The 12,611-nt window shown below is 36.1% G+C and overlaps 1 protein-coding gene across 1 annotated transcript; it reads left to right on the top strand.

Annotated features, from left to right (window-relative positions):
* Positions 1-671: 671 nt before the first annotated feature.
* qng1 (Q-nucleotide N-glycosylase 1) lies at positions 672-10,849 on the top strand. The gene is made up of 5 exons (XM_051116934.1): positions 672-1,028; positions 4,519-4,861; positions 4,956-5,212; positions 9,473-9,668; positions 10,447-10,849. Exons 2-5 carry the CDS (start codon positions 4,525-4,527, stop codon positions 10,674-10,676), a joined length of 1,020 nt encoding a protein of 339 aa, XP_050972891.1. The 5' UTR covers positions 672-1,028; positions 4,519-4,524; the 3' UTR covers positions 10,677-10,849.
* Positions 10,850-12,611: the final 1,762 nt, after the last annotated feature.

Raw genomic sequence — 12,611 nt, 5'->3', positions numbered from 1 at the left:
AATTAAGATAAAACATTAAAATAATATGGTAAGAAACCAATTTGCAATATACAGCTAAAAATAGCTGAACGTGGATGAGACCGGAAGCCAAGCCCATAAAATGTTCTAATGACCGTGTCCGCTCTTAAGTGAAGAAAAAGGTGGAATAGGGTGACAAACTGTCCAGATCTTTTTCACATTTGTGTGAGATTAATTATATATTCTTTAGAATGCATTGTATGATGTATTGTCAAAAACTGCAGACATATGCAAACAAAAAAAAAAAAAAAAAAAAGAAAGAAAAGAAAAGGGGAAAAAAATAAATACACACTACAGAAAATGTTGTCCTGTGGTCTTACTCTGTTTGAGCTGCACATTTATGCAATGCACGTAATAAAAAAAGAAAAGCTGAAATGTTGCCTCAGACATTTTTGCACTTTGGCCGACAGTAATCTGTATGGTTTTAAACTTTAAGATAAAGAAAAGTTCAGATATTGTCTGACACAGTTTTCATTATAGCATGCATGCACATCTTGAAAAAAAAAAAAAAAAAAAAAAAATTACATCGAATAAAAAATCGGTGTTCAGAAAATACACACAAATGGAATATTATTTAGTAGTTTAGCAAGCTTTGCAACTTTTCTATAAACCGTATATTTGCGCATTTTTTGCGCATCTGTAATCATCTTGAAGCCAAAACGGCCAGACACAATCCGCCTCTAGAGTGCAGTTTTAGCAAATAGAAATAAAACACGGAAAAGCTACAGCTTGTGTGTGTGTGTGTGTGTGTTTAAGTAACGCGTTAGAAGGTGTAATATGTGTTTTACGTACGAGGAGAAAAGCCTGTAATATCTGCAGCTGACATACAACCTAATGTACTTTGTACAGAGAGAAATCCACACACCCCTCGTGCACTCGCCTCACTTCTGCAAATATGAGCATTGACTACTAACAACCATTACAGCGTGTCTGAAAATTAATGCAAGATTGTCTGTTTGCATTTACAAGGACTTTCAACTGAGTGGCTGTTTTTGGACACAGACTTTTCAGTAAGTACATTTTAACGAGTCACTTGACAACATAAGGTGTAAAATATATACAACATTTTTAATGAATCATTTAAAATACTTATTTAAAACACACTATACAAAGGTGGAAAAGTATACTGTCTGTTAGTTTTTTGAAGTATCTTTTAGTTTATGAATATTTTAATATAATGAATTGCATTTAAAAACTAATCAGATACACACATACAACATGGCTGTGTTCCAAAACCACTGAGTACTTTCTTACACCGAACAAGTACTTTGTGACTAATAAAAAAGTATGCTTTATAAAGTTTTATTATGTGTAGTATGACTGTAATCCAGCCTTACTACAGTAAAATTGTCCTGTTGTGTCTACTAGTATACTAGTTGTGTCACTTCACTGCCATTCACAAATGCTCTGCCGTGGCCTCGTGCAATAGCAAAGTGTGCACTCAATACACAGTTCTCACCAGAAGAATGGCCCTGTCCCAATGGCACACTTCACATGCACTTGAGGTCTTGCAGACTTACAGTGGCGGCTGCATGTGCGTATCCATGAGACCGTAGGGTGTCCCATTCATCATTTTAGCCCCTTTGCGGCTACTATGTGGGCTTCTGCCAAGCCAGCACTGAGACGAGCTTCATGGCAGACTTCTACCCTACAGTCAAAGTGGCATTATGACACAAAGGTGCAGACTCAAAGGAAGACTGCAAAGGTTTAGGATGCAATTTGGGACAGGGCCTATAAGGTCATTCAGTTAGTTATCGGCACCCTTGCAATTCTGTCAGAAAATTGTTCCAGTTGCAAATGTTGTGGTATTCACATGCTTATTGGTTTTGTTTGCACTGCAACAACACAAAAAAACAGAAGAAAAGTCAAACTTGATAAAACATTTCACACAGAAGTCAAAAATGAACTGGACAAAATTATTGACACCTTGTCAAAATTGTAAGAAATAATTGCTTTTCAAGCATGTGATGCTCCTGTAATTTGTATTTAGACACACCTGTGGCAAATAACATGTGTGGGCAATTTTTTTTACACAACCTTTGTGTAAGTGTAAAGAGTTGTCTGTGGATTTGAGAGAACAAACTGGAAAAACATGGACAATCTCAAGGCTACAAGTCCATCTTCAGAGATCTCAATGTTCCTGTGACCACTGTGCACAATATCATCAAGAGGTTTACAGCCCATGGCACTGTAACTAACCTCCCTGGACGTAGACGGAAAAGCAAAATTAATGAAAAATTACAACAAAGGATTGTTGGAATGGTGGATAAAGAACGCTAATTAACTTCCAAACAAATTCAAGCTGATCTGCAGACACAGGATACAACAGTGTCAGTTCGCACTATCCCTCGAAAAGGGATGCTATGGTAGGAGACCCAGGAGGACACCACTGCTGACACAAAGGCATAAAAAAGTAAGACTGGAGTTTGCCAAAACCTATGTGACAAAACCACAGTCCTTCTGGGAGAATGTACTGTGGACAGCTCTTTGGTAAAGGACATCATGGCACTGTTTACAAAAAAAGAAATGAGGCCTTCAAAGAAAAGAACACATGCTTTGCTGCTTCTGGCACTGAATGCGTGTAAACGGTATCATGAAATCTGATGATTACCAAAGAATTTTGTTCCAATGCAACCAAAAAATAAATAAGTAAATAAATAAACATGTCAGTACCAAAACATTTGCAACTGCAAGAATTTTCTAAAAGAAAGGTTGCATTTTCTGACAGAATTGCAAGGGTGCCGGTATTTTTGGCCATGACTGTATATAGTAGGGATGTATGCATATTCGGATGTTGTTTGGGAAAGTTACTTTTAAAAGTAATGCATTACAATATTGCATTACTCACTAAAAAACGTGACTAATTACGTTAATTAGTTTTTATGTAAAGTAATGTTACGTTACTTTTGAGTTATTTTTTAAATCTGGGCAGGGCTTGCTTGTTTGTTTTTAAAATTAAAAAGTTCTTTTACAAATGTAAAAGCCCTTTTCACAACAAAAGTGAAATTAATGGCTTAAGGAAATGTAAATTCATGTCTGTATAGTAGAGGGCACACCTCAAACAAATTGCATGAAGAATATGACGCAGGAGAAAAAAGTTCAACACTATACAGCAATAACAAAAAATAAACATAAATGTGTCGTTTTGCTTGGTATAGACAAAGTATTGGAGAAGTAACTCCTTCGATATTAAAAAGTAATGCTTTGCTTTACTAGTTACTTAAAAAAAAAATCTGACTATGTAACTCACATTACTTTGAATGTATTACCTTCAGCACTGGCATCATGTGTAGAACACTAAACCCACAATGCAGTGCATTCATCTTGACCAAGTCCGCGGTTTTCCAGCAGAATTGGGCTACTTTAACACTGTTGCCGCTGGTTGTATTATATGTCCGTGGGTTGAAGCGACCCCAATAATGTTTTATTTAGCCCCTGGAACAGTGTTGCCAAGTCCAAGGTTTTCCCACAGAATTGGGCTCCTTCCATACTGTTGCCGCGGGTTGTTTTCATGTCTGCGGGTAGAAGTGATCCCTAATAACGTAATATTTAGCCAAAAATGATGGCCCCTTGAAGCATGGCTGGGCTACTTTTGCGCTAATTTTGAGTAGCAATTGGGCGGGTTTTGTTGTGAAAACCTGGCAACCCTGCCCTGGAATGCAAACAGTACCAGGGGAACCCAGCCCAAAAAATGTATATTTTACCCCCCGGAATGCGTTTTTTTACTGGGGGATCCTCTTCGAAACTTGATGGGCGGGTTTTGTTGTGAAAACCTGCCAACCCTGCCCTGGAATGCAAACAGTACCAGGGGAACCCAGCCCAAAAATGTATATTTTACCCCCCGGAATGCGTTTTACTGGGGGATCCTCTTTGAAACTTGATTTGGCTAGTTTTGAGTAGCAAATAGGCGGGTTTTGTTGTGAAAACCTGGCAACCCTGCCCTGGAATGCAAACAGTACCAGGGGAACCCAGCCCAAAAATGTATATTTTAGGTGAATATATTTTTAAAAAGGGGGATCCTCTGCCAAACTTGATTTGGCTAGTTTTGAGTAGCAAAAAGGCGGGTTTTGTTGTGAAAACCTCAGGCAACCCTGCCCTGGAATGCAAACAGTACAAGGGGAACCCAGCCCAAAAATTTATATTTTACCCCCATTAATCTTTTTTACTGGGGGATCCTCTTGACAACTCTGATTTGGCTAGTTTTGATTAGCAAATAGGTGGGTTTTGTTGTGAAAACCTGGCAACCCTGCCCTGGAATGCAAACAGTACCAGGGGAACCCAGCCCAAAAATGTGTATTTTACCCCCCGGAATGCGTTTTTTTACTGGGGGATCCTCTTCGAAACTTGATTTGGCTAGTTTTGAGTAGCAAATAGGTGGGTTTTATTGCAAAAACCTTGCAATCCTGATATGACCTTTGTTTCAATAGTATGCAGTACAGTGCAGTATGCAAGTAGTATGTTAGTATTCAATTCTTAACAACATTTTTACTGTTAACACAGAAACCAATGGAGAAGCCACTGTCTCCTCGAGAGTCCAGTCAGTTTGTTGCCGAGCGCAGTCGAGATGTGTTTGTGGATGAAGATGGAGTTAAACGAGTGGCGCAGATGATCTATGAGCTCCGTGAGAGCGAGGAGTTCACAGCCAGCGGCTGGAAGATGATGAATCCTCTGGCTCCTTCACCAGACTCAGATGAAGCCATTAACTGGGTGTTTGTGACTGACACCATGAACTTCTCCTTCTGGCCTGAGAGGGAGGAAGAGCAGTGTGAGGTCGTGTGTAGAGGAAACACCTATCGAGGATACATGTCTCTGTGTGCTGCTGTGACCAGAGCTATGGATGAAGGTGACTGGATTACAGAATTGAATCATTCTCCTTTTCATTTGATGAGAACATTATATGTTTAACGTTTTGATATGTGTGTGATGTGTTTGTTTAGGTGTGCCCATTACAAACCCGACTTACTTCTCTCAGATCAGTGAGGCCGAGCTGGCGAAAGTCCTGCGCTCAGACAGCGATACTCCCATGCCGATGCTGAAAGAGCGTCACCAGGCTCTAACAGAGGCCGGACGTGTGCTCATGGAGCATGGCGGATCCTTCCGGGTATTCATGAGTCACTGTGAGAATGATGCAGAGAAGATGGTGAAGTACATTGTGGAGAACATACCGTCATACAGAGATGAAGCCACGTATGAGGTAAAAATATTCACATACGTTTACAATTTAGCCTTTTAAAGGCAGGTAGGTGATTTGGTACAGAAACATGTTTTGTTCAGGGTTTCTGTAGGCTTAAAAAACGTCTTAAAAAGTCATAAATCGCTTTTCCGTGAATTATGGCCTTGAAAAGGTCTTAAATCACAGCAGCAAGTCTTAAATTCATATGATCTTCACATGGCAATTTTCATGAGCGATTGTTTCCTCATGTGTTTTATTTTAAAGTGAAGCGAAAGTGTAATTTCTGTGCTACAAGTCGCTCAACATTCATTAAACAATACACGGTAGATGGCGGTATGTGCTACTTCATCTGTCAGTCACCCAGAGAAAAACTTTGTTTTATAGTAATAAAAACCAATTAGTTCAGTTAGAGAACAGACAACACAAATAAAACTGAATGCAGCTGTTCAATGCAGTGTGCCAAACTACAGGTGCATCACAGATTACATTTCATTTATCACCTGAAGAGAGTGAGTCAAGCTGACTGACCAGAAGAAAGGGGTGAGAAAGATAAGACCATTGCAGAAGTGTTTCAAATCGAAATGCAAAAGCACATGTTTTAATGTTTCAAAATATTTTGGATTTTGAAAAGATTTTGAAAATTTATTTGGTTCCACAGTGTTTGACTATTTATTTAAACTGGAAGTTTAATATTTATTTGGTTACACAGTGTTTACTGATTTCCAGTTTTGTACCTATTTAAACTTTGTGTAAGTTATTATTTTATATTAGACATATAACATGGTGTATTTTTATTTGTTTTGTTAAAAAAAGTTTGTTATGCTATGTTATTGCTGCTAATTTAAAAGTGAAAGTAAAATGCTCATGATGCTTTTACAAGATACTTGAAACCGAAGGAAAGTGAACAACTCAAAAAAACTCAAACAAACTAAAAACAAATAACTGCTTGACACTGAATCTGCACTAATTTGAAAGTGAAAGTAAAATGTGCACTGCACTTTTACCAAAGAAAAGCAAGGAACAGAGGGAAAACTAAAACAAACTAAAGACAAACAATTGCTAGACGCTGAATTGCTGCTAATTTGAAAGTCAAAGTAAAACTCAAACTATACTTAGAGAACATATTGCTGTATTGTTTTCCCTTCAATTTTTTTTCCCTTCAATTTTCTTTAGTTGGTCTTAAAAAGGTTTTAAAAATCTTAGATTTACCCTCATAAAACCTGCAGAGACCCTGTTTGTTATGCTGGTTAAAAATCTTTTCACATCCCGATAGCAGTCACTAAGTTAACTGGTCTAAATGTATTTATATGTATTTATATCATCTGTGGAAGGCGTAGGACCATAGGACCAGACCTAGCTGCCTGTCAATGTATGTGTTTGCACAGACATGGTACATCATCAGCATGTTTCATTACGCTATTGCAGACAGAGTGAGAATGGAAAGCATTATTATTGCAATAGTAGGCGCTTTTTACTGTAATGTTTTCTCAGCAGTGAATGAGACATTTGGTAAGCTGACAGCTCATTCAGCCTGGTTAGCCTCTGGTCTGCCTGTGCACATTCACATGTTTTGGAGGAGGCGTGGCTTTGGAGAGTGCTAGCCTCTCTGAAATCACCAGCCCTTACCCTTATAATATCAAATTAAAAGTTCACTTTTATTTTTTAAAAAATTGTTTTAACAAAACTTTTGTTGTGCTTGAAAGAAATTTCTTATTTTTCACTTATTTTAAAATGTTGACTAAAGATCATGCCAAGTAATTGATTATAATTTTAATTTTGTGTTATATTCGAATATCTAGATTATGTATATTTTAGGGCTGTCACTAATGACTGTTTTGGTAATCGAGTAATCTGTCGATTATTCGGACAGTATTTTTTTTTTTTTTTGTAGTAATAAAGATAGACCTAAGTGAACAAAAGCCTTTAAATGACTTAAAAAATATATATAATAGCAATGAGGCAATAATAATTAGTTTAAATAAAGTATCAAAGTCAATTAATTATATGATTTTATTGAACAAAACTGTTAAAATGCATAATGTGTAACAGATGAATGTTATAATAAACCCAAACAAGACAGAGTTTGAGATGCTCCACACATGTAAATGATAACAATTCGTGGAGCAGCATTTACTGTGAAAGGAGCCACTCTGAGATGCAAATGCGTAACCTGCACATGTAAATAATTAAATCTTATATATTAAACCTGCATTGCATATATTTATTTAATTGAATCATAGTGTTTGTGAATTCTTAATAGCATTATGCTTTTATTATAATTTTTAAATGGGTTAAATATGTGGAATGCACCACTTCTGGTATTTTGCTGATTAATCGATATGGGCAAAATGCAATCAAGGATTTTTTAAAAACTGAATACTCAAATAAAATCAAGGAATCGTTGCAGCTCTAGTATATTTTGAATGTATGTATATAAGTATATTTTAAATGTACTAAGTTGCAACATCATTACATATGTGTAATTACAAATATAAATAAATACATTCAATAAAAATTACATTGAATTTTAGTTTACTATAATGCTTGTCAGTACATTCATCAGCACACTTTAACCAGATTTCAAAGACAGAAGTAATTATGAAATTGTATATAAAGATGTACTACATAAGTGGGTCAAAAATGCACTTTTAAATTCAATAAAATGCATTTATTATACATTCTTACAATTTAGTAAGCAATTTACATGCTTAAGTCATACTTAAATGGATTTTTCACCCAAAAATGAAATTAATACTCGGAGCATGAAATTGTCCAGCCATGACTTCCTGTCACACAGGATTATAAATATGAGGAACACAAAGGCCAAATTCCATTAATTGTCCATCACAAGGAGTAAAACCAATAAATGTAGTTCTGATCTGCAGGACAAGATCGCTGAGCTTCACAAAATAGAAAGTGGCTGTAAGAAAAGAGCTAAAGCATTGAAAATCCCCATTTCTACCATCAGGGCAATAGTTAAGAAGTTCAGATCAAATAAAGATTTTACTAATCTGCCTGGAAGAGCACGTCTATATCGTCCTAATGCAAGCTTAGGAAGAGAGTTTAAGTGGCCAAAGACTCTTCAAAGATCACAGCTGAAGAACTGCAGAGATTAGTTAAATCTAGGGGCCAGAAAGCCTAAAAAAAAGTCAAATAGCCCCTACATCACCACATGTTGTTTAGGAGGGTTTTATTAAAAAATCCTGCTTGCTCATCCAAAATCAAAATCCAGCATATTTAGTTGTCAAATACGACTAGAACTTCAAACGGGACTGGCTTCTATGGTCAGATGAAACTAAATAAAGAGCTTTTTGGCAACAAACACTCAAGATGGGTTTGGTGCAGTCAGATAAAAAGTACCCCATGCCCACGGTTATGCCCAATATACTGCTGGATCTTTATTGTTCTGGGCCTATTTTTCTGCCAGAAAAAAAAAAAAATCTAAACCTGACCGCCACTGTTAGAAATCTTATAATGGGTTGTGGTTGGATCTTCCATCAAGACAATGATCCAAAACAAACATCACAATTAACACAAAAATGTGGACAAAATGAAGCTTCTGCCATGGCCGTCCCCGTTCCCTGACTTGAACCCTGTAGAAAATGAGTGGGGTGAACTGAAGGGAAAAAGCTGGGAATCTGAAGGATCTTGAGTTATTCTGTATGAAATAATGGTCTCTGATCTCTTGTCAGGTGTTTTCCAAACTCATCAGGCATTATAAGAGAGGCTCAGAGCTGTTATCTTTGGAAAAGGACTTAATTGGGTGCCAGTAACTGTGGCCAAAATGAATTACAGAAAAACATAATAAAAATTTCCCCTCACTTTCTATTGTTTTACTTCAATGAAAGGTTAGAATTTTGAAGATCAAAAGGATAAACAATGCATATTTATTTCCACAGCTGCCTTTGCTCATATTTACCAAGGGTGCCAATATTAGTGGAGGGCACTGCATTAAGGACTTATGAAGTGAAATGACTGGTCTGTGCAAACTGAACATTATTTACAACTTTATTACCTGTAAACCACAAACTCGGGCAAACAGGGAAATCTGATTCTATTTCCACAAACTGGTTCTTTTGGACAGTTCATTTCAGTGAAACTAGTTCATGAATTGACATGGATGTTTTACATGTCTAAAGCATATAAAATAAATGAACTTAAAAACATGAAAACTTCCATTTGGCCCCTTCATTCGTTGCCTTTTAAATGAATGCTAAACCAAACTTCTTTTTCATAAGTACTATCAGCTCATGATAACCTCACATTTTGTGTATATTGCAGGGTAAGAGGATCTCGTTTTATAAGAGAGCTCAGATCCTTGTGGCAGACTTCTGGGGCATCATGGAGGCTCGAGGGGAGGGAAACATCCCGAACCTGGACTACCTGACCATGTTTGCTGACTACAGGGTGCCACAAGGCCTCGTGTACCTCGGCGCTTTACGCTACTCAGATACCCTTATGGAGACACTGAAAAATGGTTTGTTGTGCCTTTTTCTAGAGCTCTTTAATAAAATTCAAAACCTTTGTTCTCTGTATAATTTGCAACTAGACTGCAACATTAATTTGATTATATGTGAATAAAAAAAAAATTGTAACTCATTATTCTGATACTTCTCATTACTGTAATACAGAATTTTTTTATAATTGTATTTTTTCATTAAAATGACAATATTAAAGTTATAATATTTTATAATTACATATGTAAATACTATGGAAGCCTGTTTCTGCCACTGAATAAAAAAACAAACAAAAAAAAAAGATTATTACGACTTATCTCACAATTCTGACTTTTGTTCTCAGAGTTGCGTGATATAAACTCACAATTCTGAGAAATAAAGGCGCAACTGCGTGATATAAACTTGCAATTGTGACAAAGTCAGAATTGTGTGATATAAACTCACAATTCTGTCAACACATCAGTCTTTTTTTCTCCTCAGATCTGGATTTATAACTTGCAATTGCGAGTTTATATCTCAAAAAGTCGCAATTACCTTTTTTACCTTTTTATTTTTTATTCAGTGGCAGAAATGGGATTTTTTTTTTTTTTGCATTACAGTAATGAGAACTTGGAAAATGTGCTTAATATTAATAAAAATACTGCCCTTAAAATAGGTTTCATGTTCTTTAAACCAAATATATTTTCCTTTGTTGGGTGAAATATGGACATTTCTTGACAGGTTTTGTTATATTTATCCTTAAATAATAGACAGGTCATCTCATCAGTATTGTTGTAGTGATTGTTGGTCCTTTCACAGGTGAATTGTTGAGCTCAGGTGAGAGGAGAGAGGTGGAGATCAGGGGTTGCTCCATCTGGTGTGTGGAGAGAATCCGGCAGCATCTGTGGAAGCTTGTGGAGGAGAGAGACGGGAAGAGCTGCCACATCAACTCTGCTCTAATTGACTTTTACCTGTGGCCATATGCTAAAAAACACCATAAAGAAATGGCACACATTCCAATACATCACACACGCTGCATCTACTACTGACAGCATCAGCTTTTTTCAAGTTCTTTTTTTGTATAAAAAAAAAAAAATCCAAACAAAGCCACAGGACCACAGGAGCATCAGCTGTTGTGCATTTCTGAAGATGGAGCACAGTAATGATGCTCAGGATGTGTATTACAAACAGTATTATATTATCACATACTGAAATACATAAAAAATAAAAAAATATATGCAATGTGTAATGTGTTTTTATTTTTAATGTGAAAATGATTAAGAGACTTCAAAAAACATTTAACATAACACTTAATTCTTTATGCAAGACAGATTAAGTTTCATGCATAATTGACTCCCAATGTTTAACAACTACATCTGTAGCTTAACTCTGCTGGGGCTTTATTCATTAACTAGTTGGTTAAAAGCAAATATAGCTCAGCAAATTGGAGTTTGTTTGTTCATTTGTTTGCAGATGCCACTTATACTTCAATGAAACATAGCTCTTTGGCCATTAGATGATTATTTCAGTGACCTGAAGAGGCTGGTGAGTGGTTGTGTTTTCTTTCACAGCCACTTGAGGGTAGCAGACACCCTTACATCACGAAAATTGAAGTGCTGTTTCAGAAAGTATCATTTGCACATTTATGCACTTACAATGGGAGCAACTTACACTAAACCAATGAATGCTATAGTATACTCTCCCATTCATTCTGACCTATACATCACCTTTCAATAAGAATCTGATAGTTAAAACCTCTCTTAAAGGGATAGTTCAGACAAAAAATGAAAATGTCATTATTTACTCAACCTCAAGTTGTTCAAAAGAAGATATTTTGAGGAATGTGTGTAACCAAACAGATGACAGAAGCCACTGGCTTGAATAATATATATATATACTACCGTTCAAAAGTTTGGGGTCAGTACATTTTTATTGTTTCTTTCTTTTTTTTTTTTTTTTTTTTTAAGAAATTAATACTTTTATTCACCAAGGATGTATAGTTAATATAAAAGGGTGGCACTTTGCATTTTTTATGCAGAGATTTCTCTTCTGGAAGAGGAGTTTTTCAGGTATTTACGGGTTCATGGGATCATAGATTTCCCTATCCTACCTATTCTTTTAAATAGATATTTCACTCCAGTTTAAACACTGAAAGATCAAACCTCACAAATGTACTCTCAGATCCATAGTCTTATGCCCGCTTCAATGTCAAGTGGGTTTTCCTCCTTCTTAATGGCAAAAAAAAAATAAATAAATAAAAAATAAAAAAAAAGTCATATGCCCATAAACAATTTCTGATTTCTGGAGTAAAAAGATGATCAGAGCAAGGTTGGGTGGCTCATCTTTCTCAGAGAAGATGGGAGAAAAATATAGTCCAAAGCTCTAGACAGAATAACACAGAAAGACTGTAAGCATTCAGGGAGGAACAAAGGCAGCATTTAAGGTTTGATGTTTTAAACTTTAGTACGCTCGATTTTTAAAATATATTTTAAAACTAGGGTGATTAAAAAAAACATTGAGAACAGCGAGTACTGTCAAATATACTGCTGACAATAAAACTCGTACTCATGCATCTTTTTAAAACGCTTTTGACTATTTACAGACGGGCCTACAAAGGCTGTAGGTAGAATGACGCTTGGTATGAAACGTCACCGAAATGGGCGGGGTTTGATGGTGAACGGCGTTTCTAATTGGTTAGTTGGATTTATCTTCATATGTTAACTTTTTGTGAAATTTAATTTGGTTGCGTAATAGTCTCACATTGCCATTGTTAAGACGTAAATTATTTTCCAGACCGCTGCTGAATTAGCCGTTAAGTGGTATCACGTGGTATCTGTTGCTTTTCTCATCGTTGATTGTGATAGACCAATCACAGTCATTTGTGATTACTGGTTAAAACGTTTATTTAATAAGCCTGTATAGAATTCTGGGCCAGGTACTACTTTGTATATCAGGTATATACATTTATAAAATTAAACGATTGT

The sequence above is a fragment of the Labeo rohita genome, chromosome 8 (assembly GCF_022985175.1).
Source record: "Labeo rohita strain BAU-BD-2019 chromosome 8, IGBB_LRoh.1.0, whole genome shotgun sequence".
Classification (NCBI taxonomy): Eukaryota; Metazoa; Chordata; class Actinopteri; order Cypriniformes; family Cyprinidae; genus Labeo; species Labeo rohita.
This window is presented reverse-complemented; position numbering and strand designations above follow the sequence as displayed.

Bases quoted from the DNA above. Each gene is read 5' to 3' on its own strand.
- qng1 (XM_051116934.1), top strand. From the start codon at position 4,525: ATGGAGAAGCCACTGTCTCCTCGAGAGTCCAGTCAGTTTGTTGCCGAG. The intron at 4,862-4,955 runs GTGACTGGATTA...GTGTTTGTTTAG, and splicing joins GACCAGAGCTATGGATGAAG to GTGTGCCCATTACAAACCCG. The intron at 5,213-9,472 runs GTAAAAATATTC...TGTATATTGCAG, and splicing joins GAGATGAAGCCACGTATGAG to GGTAAGAGGATCTCGTTTTA.